At 41.2% G+C, this 12,845-nt stretch overlaps 1 protein-coding gene across 3 annotated transcripts in view; it reads left to right on the top strand.

Annotated features, from left to right (window-relative positions):
* LOC137371984 (bile salt export pump-like) overlaps window positions 1–12,845 on the top strand; it is an 82,162-nt gene that overhangs the window by 18,052 nt on the left and 51,265 nt on the right. For all 3 annotated transcript variants that reach the window (XM_068035177.1, XM_068035178.1, XM_068035179.1), the window contains 3 exons: window positions 2,122–2,209; window positions 8,223–8,356; window positions 10,091–10,262. In XM_068035177.1, the coding sequence (XP_067891278.1) occupies window positions 2,122–2,209; window positions 8,223–8,356; window positions 10,091–10,262 (394 nt within the window). The remainder of the gene's footprint in view (window positions 1–2,121; window positions 2,210–8,222; window positions 8,357–10,090; window positions 10,263–12,845) is intronic.

Genomic DNA, 12,845 nt, shown 5'->3' on the forward strand with positions numbered 1-12,845 from the left:
GTGGTTTCTCCTCCCTCTATTCCCTTCATGTTTCATAAGCAGGAAAATCAGGTATAGCTTTCTCCAAGGAAGTCAATGACTTTTAACCTCTGAGCTCTCTTCCATTTCAGATCTGTTCCCTTTTATTATCAAAGAACCTTGCAGCACTGTAGGCATTTGGCCCATCATGCCTGTGCTGGTAATTATCAGCCATGTTGTTGTGCTCGTAGTCTTGTGACGCTGTGAATAGAAGGAGCACAAATAGAGTGACAAATTTATGTCCAACTGTACTCCACCCTGAGTGCAATTAAGTGACCATACATTGTGAAAGCTAGGCTGCTTTATAATAATTTTAACTGTCAAGTCCTTTGAAATGGTTTCAGTTGTACATTGCAGGTTAAATGTACGCCCGACTAGAGTATGGGCATGCATGACAAGCAATGAAAGCACTGTGAGAGTGTGTGAAAGCTTGGTTTGGGCCAGCAATAAATATGGGGACGGAATTTCAACACAGTTCCCAATCATTCATCATGACTTCGGCGAAAGAGCAACTGAAACCCGGAGAAATGGTGCAATCAGGTTCTCAGTGCTTCCCCTGTTCTCCTGATAAAGTTATGACAGGACCTCAAGAGAACTCTGCAGAAATACAACACAATGGAATAGATTGGGAAGCAACATTTGTTGGTGGCATACTTTTACCAAGCTGTCAGTTAAATAATAGGGGTGGGTCATGATCAATGTTCCCTTTCAATTGCACAACAGCCCAAAAGTCCCTGCGCAAGGCATGCACAAGTTGGCCCTTTAAATTACAGCGTTGCACGGCCACGCAAAAAAATTTAAAGGAGCCATACACTTGAAGAAATCGTCTTTGCCTTCAAAAAAAATTACAGGAAATGTTGGCCATCTTACCTAGGCAGTTTTCTTTAAGTGTGCCTCCTTATTTTATTTTTTATTTATTTATTTTTATTTAGAGATACAGCACTGAAACAGGCCCTTCGGCCCACCGAGTCTGTGCCGACCATCAACCACCCATTTATACTAATCCTACACTAATCCCATATTCCTACCACATCCCCACCTGTCCCTATATTCCCCTACCACCTACCTACACTAGGGGCAATTTATAATGGCCAATTTACCTATCAACCTGCAAGTCTTTGGTGGTGGGAGGAAACCGGAACACCCGGCAAAAACCCACGCAGACACAGGGAGAACTTGCAAACTCCACACAGGCAGTACCCAAAATTGAACCCGGGTCGCTGGAGCTGTGAGGCTGCGGTGCTAACCACTGCGCCACTGTGTTGCCCACAGCATCTTAATTTATTCAGTCCTCAAATAGCACTAATCCATCACTTGCTCAGGGACTGGAGGCACGTGGAGTGGGTCTGCCACTCACCTGATGAAAGTGGTCATAAGCCTTGTGACCATATTCGTTGTGAGCTGCCTGAACATTTGGAGAAACTTGTCAATCAGGCGAGAAGGACAAGAAATCTAGTCAATTAATTGGGGGCGGGGGAGAGAGGCAATTTCGAGGGAGTGCCATGGATTGAAAGGCATTGGACAGCTCAACGTTTGTCAGGTCAGGACCATTACTGCTGCTCCTGACTTCACAAGAATCATGAAGAAAACCTACCTGCCCCATTTTTGGAGCAGCCACCCGACGTCCCTTTTAGGACCACAGGTTAGGTCTCTTTACCTCTAGTATCATTATTCAATTCATTTTGTTGTCATTAAAGTGAAGAATGATGTTGATCTGGAATGGAACATCCAATGATTACTGCTCCCAGGTCAGGTAGTAGTAAGATGGTACCCTAAATAATTCTGACGATTTACCAAACTACAGCAAGTTAAGAAATATTATGGTGATATTCATTTGTGCAAATATCCATTATATTTTAATGTGTTAGAGGATATTCTTTCTTATATGAATTTATGAATTTCTAATAAATTAACAATTCATTATGAAAAAGAGGATATTTATTTCACAGAAGTCTAATGGTGTACTGTACTATAAGCTATGACTTAATTAAGAATCAGATAGTGAAGTTAGCATTGCCTAAGTTGTAGGAATAAGACCGCTACTGGTACAAAGTGTGTCTCAGCAAGAAATGAAATCCATAAATGTTGTTATTGTCGTTCCAGGGTTTTAGACATTGAAAAAGAAATGGTCATGTTTGCTTTCTATTACATTGGAATAGGAGCATCTGTGTTATTATTGGGCTACTGTCAAGTAAGTTTTAATGCTGAATCTCATTTTCAACTGAGAATTTCCAACAATTGGTCATCGGTTTCTACCTTGAGAAATATTTTCATCCTGCAGTTAAACTGATCGGAAGCTATCAGCAAAGTTAAAATGTCTTAAATTTCCTATTATTAAACAAGACAGTAATTGGGATAGGGACCCCATTTAGCTGAATGCTGCTCAAAAGAGCCAATGTTTCCAGAAGGCATTTGATAAGGTGCCACCTCAAAGGTTATTGCAGAAAATAAAAGCTCATGATGTAGGGGGTAACATATTGGCATGGATAGAAGATTGGATAGCTAACAGGAAACAGAGAGTAGTTGACCTGTAGTTGCTGGGCTTGTCTTTACACCCTTTTTTGAACAAGGCTGTAATGTTTGCAATTCTCCAGTCCTCTGGCATCACCCCTGAGTCTAAGGAAGACTGAAAAATTAGGGCCAGTGCCTCTGTGATTTCCACCCTCACTTCCCTCAGTATCCTTGGATGCATCTCATCCGGTCCTGGTGCTTGATCCACTTAAGTACAGACAGCATATCTAATACTTCTTCTTTATCAATTTTAAACCCCTCTAATGTCTGACTTACCTCCTGTTTCAACCTTGCCTGGGTTGCATCTTCTTCCTTGGTAAAGACAGATGCAAAGTATTCATTTAATACCTCAGCTATGCCCTCTGTCTCCATGTGTAAATCCCCTTTCTGGTCTCTAATCGGCCCCACTCCTCCTTTTACCACCCTTTTACTATTTAGATGCCTATAGAAAACATAGAGATTTCCTTTAATGCTAGCTGCCAGTCTGTTCTCATGATCTCTCTTTGCTTCTCTTATTTGCTTTTTCACTTCCCCACTGGACCTTCTATATTCAGCCTCGTTCTCAATAGTATTTTCTACCTGGCATCTGTCATAAGCATACTTTTTCTTCTTTATCTTAATCTCTACCTCTTTTGTCATCCAGGGAGCTCTGCATTTGTTTGCTCTACTTTTCCCCTTCGAGGAAACATACCTTGACTGTGCCCGAATAATCTCTTCTTTGAAGGTAGCCCATTGTACATCTACCGGTTTTCCTGTCAGCTTTTGACTCCAATTTATTCGCCCCAGCTCCATTCTTACCCCAATGAAGTTGGCCTTCCCCCAGTTAATTATTCTTACCCTGGATTGCTCTTTGTCCTTTTCCATAGTCAGCCTAAACCTTATGATGCAATGATCACTATCCCCTAAATCCTCTCCAATTGGCCCACCTCATTCCCAAGAACCAGGTCTAGCAGTGCCTCCTTTCTTGTTGGACTAGCAACATACTGTTGTAGAAAATTTTCCTGAACACACTCTAGGCTGTCTTGCCCCTCACTGCCCTTTACACTACTATTATCCTAGTCTATATTTGGATAATTAAAGCCCCCATTCAAATAATTATCCAATTCTCTTTTGAAGGCCTCAATTGAATTTACCTGCACTCTCAGACAGTGCATCCCAGATCCTATCCACTCATAGCATAAATAATGTTTTTCCTCATGTCACTGTTGCTTCTTTTGCCAAACACCTTAAACCCGTGTCCTCTGGTTCTGAACCTTAGACCAATGGGAACAATTTCTCCTTTTCTACTGTGTACAGACTCCTCATGATTTTGGACAAATCTATCAAATCTCCTCTTAATCTTCTCTTCTCCAAGGAGAAAAGACACAGCTTCTCCAACCTATCCATGTAACTGAGGTTTCTCATACCTGGGATCATTCTCATGAATCTTTTCTAAACCCTCTTTAATGCCTCAACATCCTTCCTAAAGTGTGCTGCACAGAGCTGGACACAAAGGTCCAGTTGAGGCCGAACCAATGCTTAGAGAAAATTTATCATAAATTCCTTGTTTTTGCACTCAATGTCCCTACTTATAAAGCCCAGGATCCCATATGCTTTATTAACTGCTTTCTCCACCTGCCCTGCAACCTTCACTGATTTGTGTACATCTACCCCCAGGTCCCTCTGCTCCTGTACTCCCTTTAGATTTATACAATTAATTTTATATTGCCTCTCCTCATTCTTCCTACCAAAATGGATAACTTCACACTTTTCTGCATTAAATTTCATCTGCCTCTTGTTCACCCATTCCACCAACCTGTTAGGTCCTCCTGAAGTTTATCACTATCCTCTTCACATTTCACAATACTTCCAAGTTTTGTGTGATCCACCACTTTTGAAATTGTGCTCTGAACACCCAAGCCTTGGTCATTAATATATAATCAAGAAAAACAGGGGTTCCAACACCAACCCCTGGGGAACTCTACAATATACCTTCCTCCAGTCCGAAAAACAACAATTCGCAACTCCTCTCTGTTTCCTGTCACTCAGCCAATTTCATATCCATGCTGCTACTGTCCCATTTATTTCATGGGCTCTAACTTTGCTGACCAGCCTGTTATGTGGCGCTTTATCAAATGCCTTTTGGAAGAACAGAATACTGGTTGGTGAGTGAGATGCACTCAGGGGACTCCTGCACTACCTGCCTGGTCCTGCTTAACTGCTTGGCAGTCACCCATTCCCTCTCTTCCTGCATACTCTTAAGCTGCTGGGTGACCACATCTATAAACGCGCTATCCACAAAACTCTCAGCCTTGTGGATGTACAACAGTGAGGCCAGTTGCTGATCAAGCTCCAAAACACGGAGCTCGAGCTGCTTCAGCTGACGACACTTCCTGCACATATGGAATCCTTTCCTTTATTAGCCGAGGCATAGAATATCAGAGTAGGGAGGTTATGCTGGAACTGTATAAAACATTAATTAGGCCACAACCTGAGTATTGTGCACAGTTCTGGTCACCTCATTGCAGAAAACAGGTAATTGCACTAGAGAGGGTACAGAAGAGATTTACGAGGATGTTGCCAGGACTGGAAAATTGTAGCTATGAGGAAAGATTGGATAGGCTAGGGTTGTTCTCCTTGGAACAGAGGAGGCTGAGGGAAGATTTGATTTAGATGTACAAAATTGTGAGGGGCCTGAATGGAGTGGATGGGAAAGGCCTTAGCAGAGAGGTCAGTGACTAGGGGGCATAGATTTAAAGTGATTGTTAGAAAGACTAGAGGGGAGATGAGGTAAAGTCTTTTCATCCAGAGGGTGGTGGGGGTCTGGATCCCACTGCTTGAAAGGGTTTTTTTTTATTCATTCATTCATGGAATGTGGGCGTCATAGGCTATGCCAGCATTTATTACCCATCCCTAATTGCCCTTGAGAAGGTGGTGGTGAGCTGCCTTCTTGAACCGCTGCAGTCCATGTGGGGTAGGTAGACCCACACTGCTGTTAGGAAGGGAGTTCCAGGATTTTGACCCAGCAACAGTGAAGGAACGGCGATATAGTTCCAAGTCAGGATGGTGTGTGACTTGGAGGGGAACTTGCAGGTGGTGGTGTTCCCATGTATTTGCTGCCCTTGTCCTTCTTGTTGGTAGAGGTCGCGGGTTTGGAAGGTGCTGTCTAAGGAGATTTGGTGCATTGCTGCAGTGCATCTTGTAGATGGTACACACTGCTGCTACTGTGCGTCGGTGGTGGAGGAAGTGAATGTTTGTAGATGGGGTGCCAATCAAGTGGGCTGCTTTGTCCTGGATGGTGTCGAGCTTCCTGAGTGTTGTTGGAGCTGCACCCATCCAGGCAAGTGGAGAGTATTCCATCACACTCCTGACTTGTGCCTTGTAGATGGTGGACAGGCTTTGGGGAGTCAGAAGGTGAGTGGTAGAGGCAGAAAATCTCATCTCAATTAAATGGAGCCTGGATGTGCATCTGAAGTGCCGTAACCTGCAGGGCTACAGATCAAATGCTGGGAAGTGGGATTAGGCTGGATGGCTCTTTTTTTTCTTGGCTGGTGCAGACATGATGGGTCAAGTGGCCTCTTTCTGTGCCATAAACGTCCTATAATTCCAAGATTCTATATGGTTTTCCAGGACACAAGAAGCACTCCACTGGTCTGAGCTGCCCTGCCATGCCTCTATTTATTAGACTCTTAAACATACTACTTAAAAATAAGCGACTCACCAATCAGTTGCTTCCAATCTGCTTCACACTGCTCCCAACCTGCTTCACGCTGGTGCCAACCTATGTAATAGCGATCCTGGTCTGCTTCACACTGCTTCTGAACTGCATCTCAGTGAATCTGACTTGCTTCACACTGCTCTGATCCCAGTCTGCTTCACAATACTCCTAGTCTGCTTCACATTTCTCCGATACCAGTCTGCTTCACAATACGCACAGTCTGCATCACACTGCTCTGATCCCAGTCTGCTTCACAATACTCCTAGTCTGCTTCACACTGCTCCGATACCAGTCTGCTTCACAATACGCCCAGTCTGCATCACACTGCTCTAATCCCAGTCTGCTTCACAATACTGCTAGTCTGCTTCACACTGCTCCGATACCAGTCTGCTTCACAATACGCCCAGTCTGCATCACACTGCTCTGATCCCAGTCTGCTTTACAATATTCCTAGTCTGCTTCACACTGCTTTGATCCCATTCCCAGCCATGTTTCTCACAAAATCTACTGAATGATAAGAAATAATTTCAGTAAATTAATTATCTCTGATAAAGTATAAAATCATACCAAGCAAATAAAACTTTTTCCAGTGCTGGTAAATATCTTTTTTTTTAATTTAGCATTTTACAAATAGGTAGCGGAACAGAAGCATAGTGGTTATGCTACTGAACTAGTAATCCAGAGGCCTGGACTAATGATCTAGAAATATGAGTTCAAATTCCGACAGGGGTAGTTGGGGAATTTAAAATCAACTCATTAAATAAATCTGGAATTAAAAAAACTAGTATCAGTAATGGTGACCATGTAACTACTAGATTGTCATAAAAATGCATCTGATCTACTAATGACCTTTAGGGAAAGAAATCTGCCATCCTTACCTGGTCTGGCCTATATATGACTCGAGACTCACAGCAATGTGGCTGGCTCGTAACTGCCCTTTGAAATGCGCTAGCAAGCCAAGAAGGTGGGCCACAACCACATTTTTAGGACAATTAGAGATGGGCAATAAATGCTGACCTTGCCAGCAATGTCCACATCCCATGAATGAATAAAAAAATGCAGAATTATATTTCACACCTGGAGCCATTGCACTTCACTTCTGTATTAGGTCACTAAAAGATACATTCCATTTCAGGAAAAAAGTCCATTAAAACTTCACAGGTCTGAAATTCCTGGTGCAGCAGGGTTGACAGCTGTACTAATAATGGCACTCACTGGACATTTGCCCCACAGGAGGGCTAAGAATTTCAGAGCTGCAATTCAAAACGCCATTGGGTTAGTAGACAGATTCTAGCTGAGGATATATAATCAATTTTACCACATCTGCTTTCCTAGTGCCGTCATTAAGGAAGTGTCATGGTGGGCCCTACTTCTGCCAAAGTTTTATCCTGACACTCCACATGCAGCCTGTCTTTCGGGCAAAGAAATTTTAGCAGGTGGCGTTAGTCCCACCTATTCCTTTGAGGTCATCATGGGGGCAAAGATGCAAGTAACTCCCATTCCCGCACCAGCTCCCCTCCCCCCACTCCCCTCCCACCAGCACCGTCAGAATTTTTCATTTTGAAAAAGAAACAAAGACCAGCTAGTATCTGGTCCTGCCCAAATTCCGTCCCTCTGAGCCATCAAAGGCCCAGGAATTTCAAGACCATTATTTTGTTTATTAATATTTGCTTTGATACCCTATGTCTGCATCTTACACTCCGAGTCAAGTAGCTTGCCTGGATATATAGTAGAGCTCTACTGTAATAATATGCCTTACCCTTAAAGGAACCTCACAAATGCATCTTTAGGGACTAAGTTTAGATTTCCCAAATTCATTTCCTATTGAACACTTACACCTGACAGGGAGAGAAGAGACTTTCTTTCCATCATTCTGGCCTGAATTGAAAGTCCAATCTAGCTGTGAAAAAACAGTGTGTCACCTATTCTCCAAATTCTGATGGTAGTAGTAAATAGGAATTTTCTTACATCATTTTGTTGCATCTACCTTTGATAGATATGCTTCTGGGTGTCAGCAGCAGCCCGGCAAATTCAAAAAATAAGAAAAGCTTACTTCAAACAAATTATGAGAATGGAGATTGGTTGGTTTGACTGTAATTCTGCTGGAGAATTGAACACAAGGATGTCAGAGTAAGTATGTGATTTAACTTCATAAAACAGTTGTACTCTGGCTATAAAATCAATGTCCCAATAAAGAATAAAATTGGGCACACATTTAATTACACCAATAATATTCTCAACTAATAAAATAGAAGTAATGAAAATAGACTTTAAATAATTCCCCTGTTTTATATTATATGAATGCAGTACAATAGTGCAATTTATAAATTTGGCTGATGAATTATGCTTGAACTGCTATTAACAACCATATTTGAGGATATTAGTAAACTATGACATTACTCCTGGCCAATCAGAAAACATATTTGTCTTGCTAAATGGCATTCTAAGCACAATGAGCCTGTGAGCGGAAAGAAAATCTAGTTCCTACATTACAATGGTGATTGCATTTTAAAAAGTACTTTATTGGCACTTTGGGATGTCCTGAGGTTGTGAAAGTCACTGTATAATTGCAAGTCTTTCTCTCTCTCTCTCCTATGTGTAGTAAAATTTCTATCACAATCAAAAAGACTTTCGCCTTCAGCAGACTTTGGGCAGATGATGTGCATTAGGCAATCTAATTGTGCGCCCTCACCTAATGTTCTTGGTGAGAAGCGTGAGCCATTTTGATGGCCAGACTTTATTTCCATGATGCTGGAAAGCTGCGAGCACTAAATCAGTGCTTACAGACAGCTGGCGGTTTAAGGGGCAGCAAGAAATCCAGCAACTCCCTTGAGCAGCTAAATCAGCAGTTCAACATTAAAAGATGGAATGGGGAGGCATGGCATGGAGAGGCTAGCAGCAGGCTGGAATATTTTGGTGGGACCAGGAAGAGCATACATGGTTTAAGAACAGCTGGTTAGGCCACTCAACGCTTAATGCCAATGGGCATTACATTTGGTACCTCAAGATTGCATTGGTGTCCTTCAGACTACTAGGACCCCAATTTGCATATTTTAATTAAGTTTCCACCTGGATGCCTGAGCCACTCATGTAAAAGCCAAACTAAAACACAGCCAAGTGGATTAGGAGCGGGAACAAGCAGTAAATTCAGTTTCATAATTTTCAGCCTATTACTACTGTTCTGTTCCCATCCAAAAACAGGGTGAAAATCACACTGAAAATGTTGATGATGTCACTATACAAAATGTAAAATCTACTTCTTTCCTCACAAAGCCTTTGGATTTAAGTTTTGTTATACCCCATTACATTCCTCCATCTTTGCAAGAAAGTAACTGGTCTCCATTCTGTGCCTCAACATAATGGTCCAGCTGATAGCCGATAATTTCCACATGGGAATTCCAGACATGGGTTTGTCTTACTACTTCATGGCACAGAGACTGCAAATAGAAACCAGTGCTTAAAATTAATGAGTGAATACGAGCAAGATTATGCTCAGGCTATAGCATACCAGAGACCACTTTTGGAAGAAGTGAAATCTGTTGCCTAATATAGATACTTCATAATGATTTGTTTTGCTGTCAGATGTCAATGCAGAGTTTGGCTATGATTGCCTTTGTTGTCTTTGATTCTTTTGGTTTTACAACTGCAGCTCTGTTGCAGAACAATATAGAGCTAGAAACCAGGTTTCAAATGTTAGTTAAGCTCCAAATTTGCTGTGTATGTGTGGGTGCAGGAAGAGGGTGGTATCGTTTGATAACTAATATTCTTTAACTACAAAAATAATCTGATAATTCTTTAACATTGCAACTCTATCAAAGTCATTTGATGATACAAGTGCCATCAATGTTCTTCATCTTTTTACAGTGATATTAGTAAAATCAATGATGCCATCGCTGATCAAGTTGCAATTTTTATTCAACGTTTCACTACCTTTGTTAGTGGATTCCTCCTAGGATTTGTCAGTGGTTGGAAGCTTACACTGGTTATTATTGCTGTCAGTCCTCTGATTGGTCTTGGAGCTGCTTTCATGGCATTGGTGAGGAAACAATTACGTACACAAGGAGACATGATTTGTGCCATAACTGTGCATTCATCACATACTCAAGACATCAGATTTCAATTACTTATTAGTACTCAGCTAGCTAATTTGTAGACTGAATAGGGAAGCCCCTTCATGACATTGATCCAACAGTTTAATAATATGTTATGCTTTTCAGATTACATAGAATTGCACTGAATTTACAGCACAGAAACAGAACATTTGGTCCAACTGATCTGTGCCAGTGTTTATGCTCCACACTCCTTCCACCCTACTTCATTTAACCCTATCAGCATATCCTCCTGTTTCTTTCTCCCTATTGCACTTATCTAGCTTCCCCTTAAACACATTTATGAAATCAGTAAGTTCCACTTCTACTAGATATTTCCATTAGAAACCAATTCTTGTCACAGAAGTAGAAAGTATATGTATGATAATTACTTCCAGGTTATTTCTGCTGAATGTTAACTGGGGATGTGTGTGTATTGAGAAGAGTACCCACTTTCAAATATCTGCAATCTAAGACCCTTACCAGTGGCAAACCATGACCGGTAGCTGGAACCTGGAAGATCAATATTAGTACAATGGTAACTAGTCCCCTTGGGATCAGGATACACATGATAAATTCAAGATACTCAGAAAATTATGAGCTGGCAGATCACATAAGATGGGTAAAAAAGACTAAAACAAAAAAAAACTGCAGATGCTGGAAATCTGAAATAAAAACAGAAAATGCTGGAAATGCTTAGATCAGGTAGCATCTGTGGAAAGAGAAACAGAGTTAATCTTTCAGGATGATGACCCTTCATCAGAACCTTTCTCACAAAAGGTCATCAACCTGAAATGTGAACTCTGCTTCTGCCTGACCGGCTGAGCAATTCCAGCATTTTTGTTTTTATGTGGATGAAAAAGACTGTTTAATTGTATGTGGTACAGTTTAATTATCAACCAGACTTGATAATTTTCTGCTTTATTAATTTTAACAGAAGGATACAAGAACACAAGAATTAGGAATAGGAGTAGGCCATTTGGCCCCTCGAGCATGGCTGGTCTGATTGTAGCCTCAACTCCACTTTCCTGTCTGCCCCCCATAACCCTTTATTCCCTTGTCGATCAAAAATTTATCAAACTCAGGCTTGAACATGCCTCCACTGCTCTCCACATAACAAAATTCCACAGAAAAAATTCTTCTCATCTCAGTCTTAAATGGGAAACGCCTAATTTTTAAACTGTGTCCCCTATTTCTAAACAAAAGGGGAAACATCCTCTCAGCATTCACCCTGTCAAGTCCCCTCAGGATTTTATATGTTTCAATAAGATCACCTCTCAGTCTTCTAAACTCCAATGGGCATAGGCTCAACCTGCTCAACCTTTCCTCATAAGATAACCCCTTTATCCCAGGAATCAGTCAAGTTAACCTCCTCTGAATTCTTTCTAATGCAATTATAATCCCTCCTTAAGTCAAGAGACCAAAACTGTACACAGTACTCCAGATGCGGTCTAACTAAAGCCCTGTACAGATGTAGCAACACTTCCCTACTTTTATACTTGATACCCCTTGCAATAAATGCCAACATTCCATTTGCCTTCCTAATCACTTGCTGCATGTGCATACTAACTTTTTGTGATTCATGTACCAGGGCACCGAGATCCCTCTGTACCATAGAGTTCTGCAGTCTCTCTCCATTCAAATAATATATTGCTTTTCTATTCTTCCTCCCAAAGTGGACAAGTTCACATTTTCCCACATTATATTCCATCTGCCAAATTTTTGCCCAATCACTTAAACTATCTAAATCCCTTTGTAGACTCTTTATGTCCTCTTGACAGCTTACTTTCCTACCTATCTTTGTGTCATCAGCAAATTTACCAACCATACCTTCAGTTTCTTCATCGAAGTCAGTAATATATTAATTTAAATTCAGTTTGAAGGACCAAAGTCTGAGGATTCCAGGAAGAGAAATGCAGAGCAAATATAGTAACTAGTGAAGTGCCACAGGTATCAGTGCTAGTGCCTCCACTATTTACAATCTATATTAATGATTTGGATGAAAGGACCGGGTGTATTATAGCCAAATTTTCTGACAAAAATAGGGAGGAGGATACAAGGAGTCTACAAATGAATATAGATAGGTTAAGTGTGTGGGTAAAAATTTGGCAGATGGAGTATTATGTGAGAAAATATGAGGTTGTTCACTTTGGTGGGAAGAATAGAAAAACAGAATATTATTTAAAGAGAGAGAACTGCAGAATACTGCGGTACAGAGGGATCTGGGTGCCGTTGTACATGAATCACAAAAAGTTAGCATGCAGGTACAGAAAGTAATTAGGAAGGCAAATGGAACATTGGCCTATATTGCAAGGAGAGTGGAGTATAAAAATAGGGAAGTCTTGTGACAACTGTACAGGGTGTTATTGAGACCACACCTAGAGTATTGTGTACAATTTTGGTCTCCTTATTTAAGGAGGGATATACTTGCATTGGAGGTAGTTCAGAGAAGGTCCACTAGGTTGATTCCTGGGATAAGGGTGTTGTCTTATGAGGTAAGATTGAACAGGTCAGACCTATACTCATTGGAG

Source organism: Heterodontus francisci, chromosome 7 (genome assembly GCF_036365525.1).
Source record: "Heterodontus francisci isolate sHetFra1 chromosome 7, sHetFra1.hap1, whole genome shotgun sequence".
Classification (NCBI taxonomy): domain Eukaryota; kingdom Metazoa; phylum Chordata; class Chondrichthyes; order Heterodontiformes; family Heterodontidae; genus Heterodontus; species Heterodontus francisci.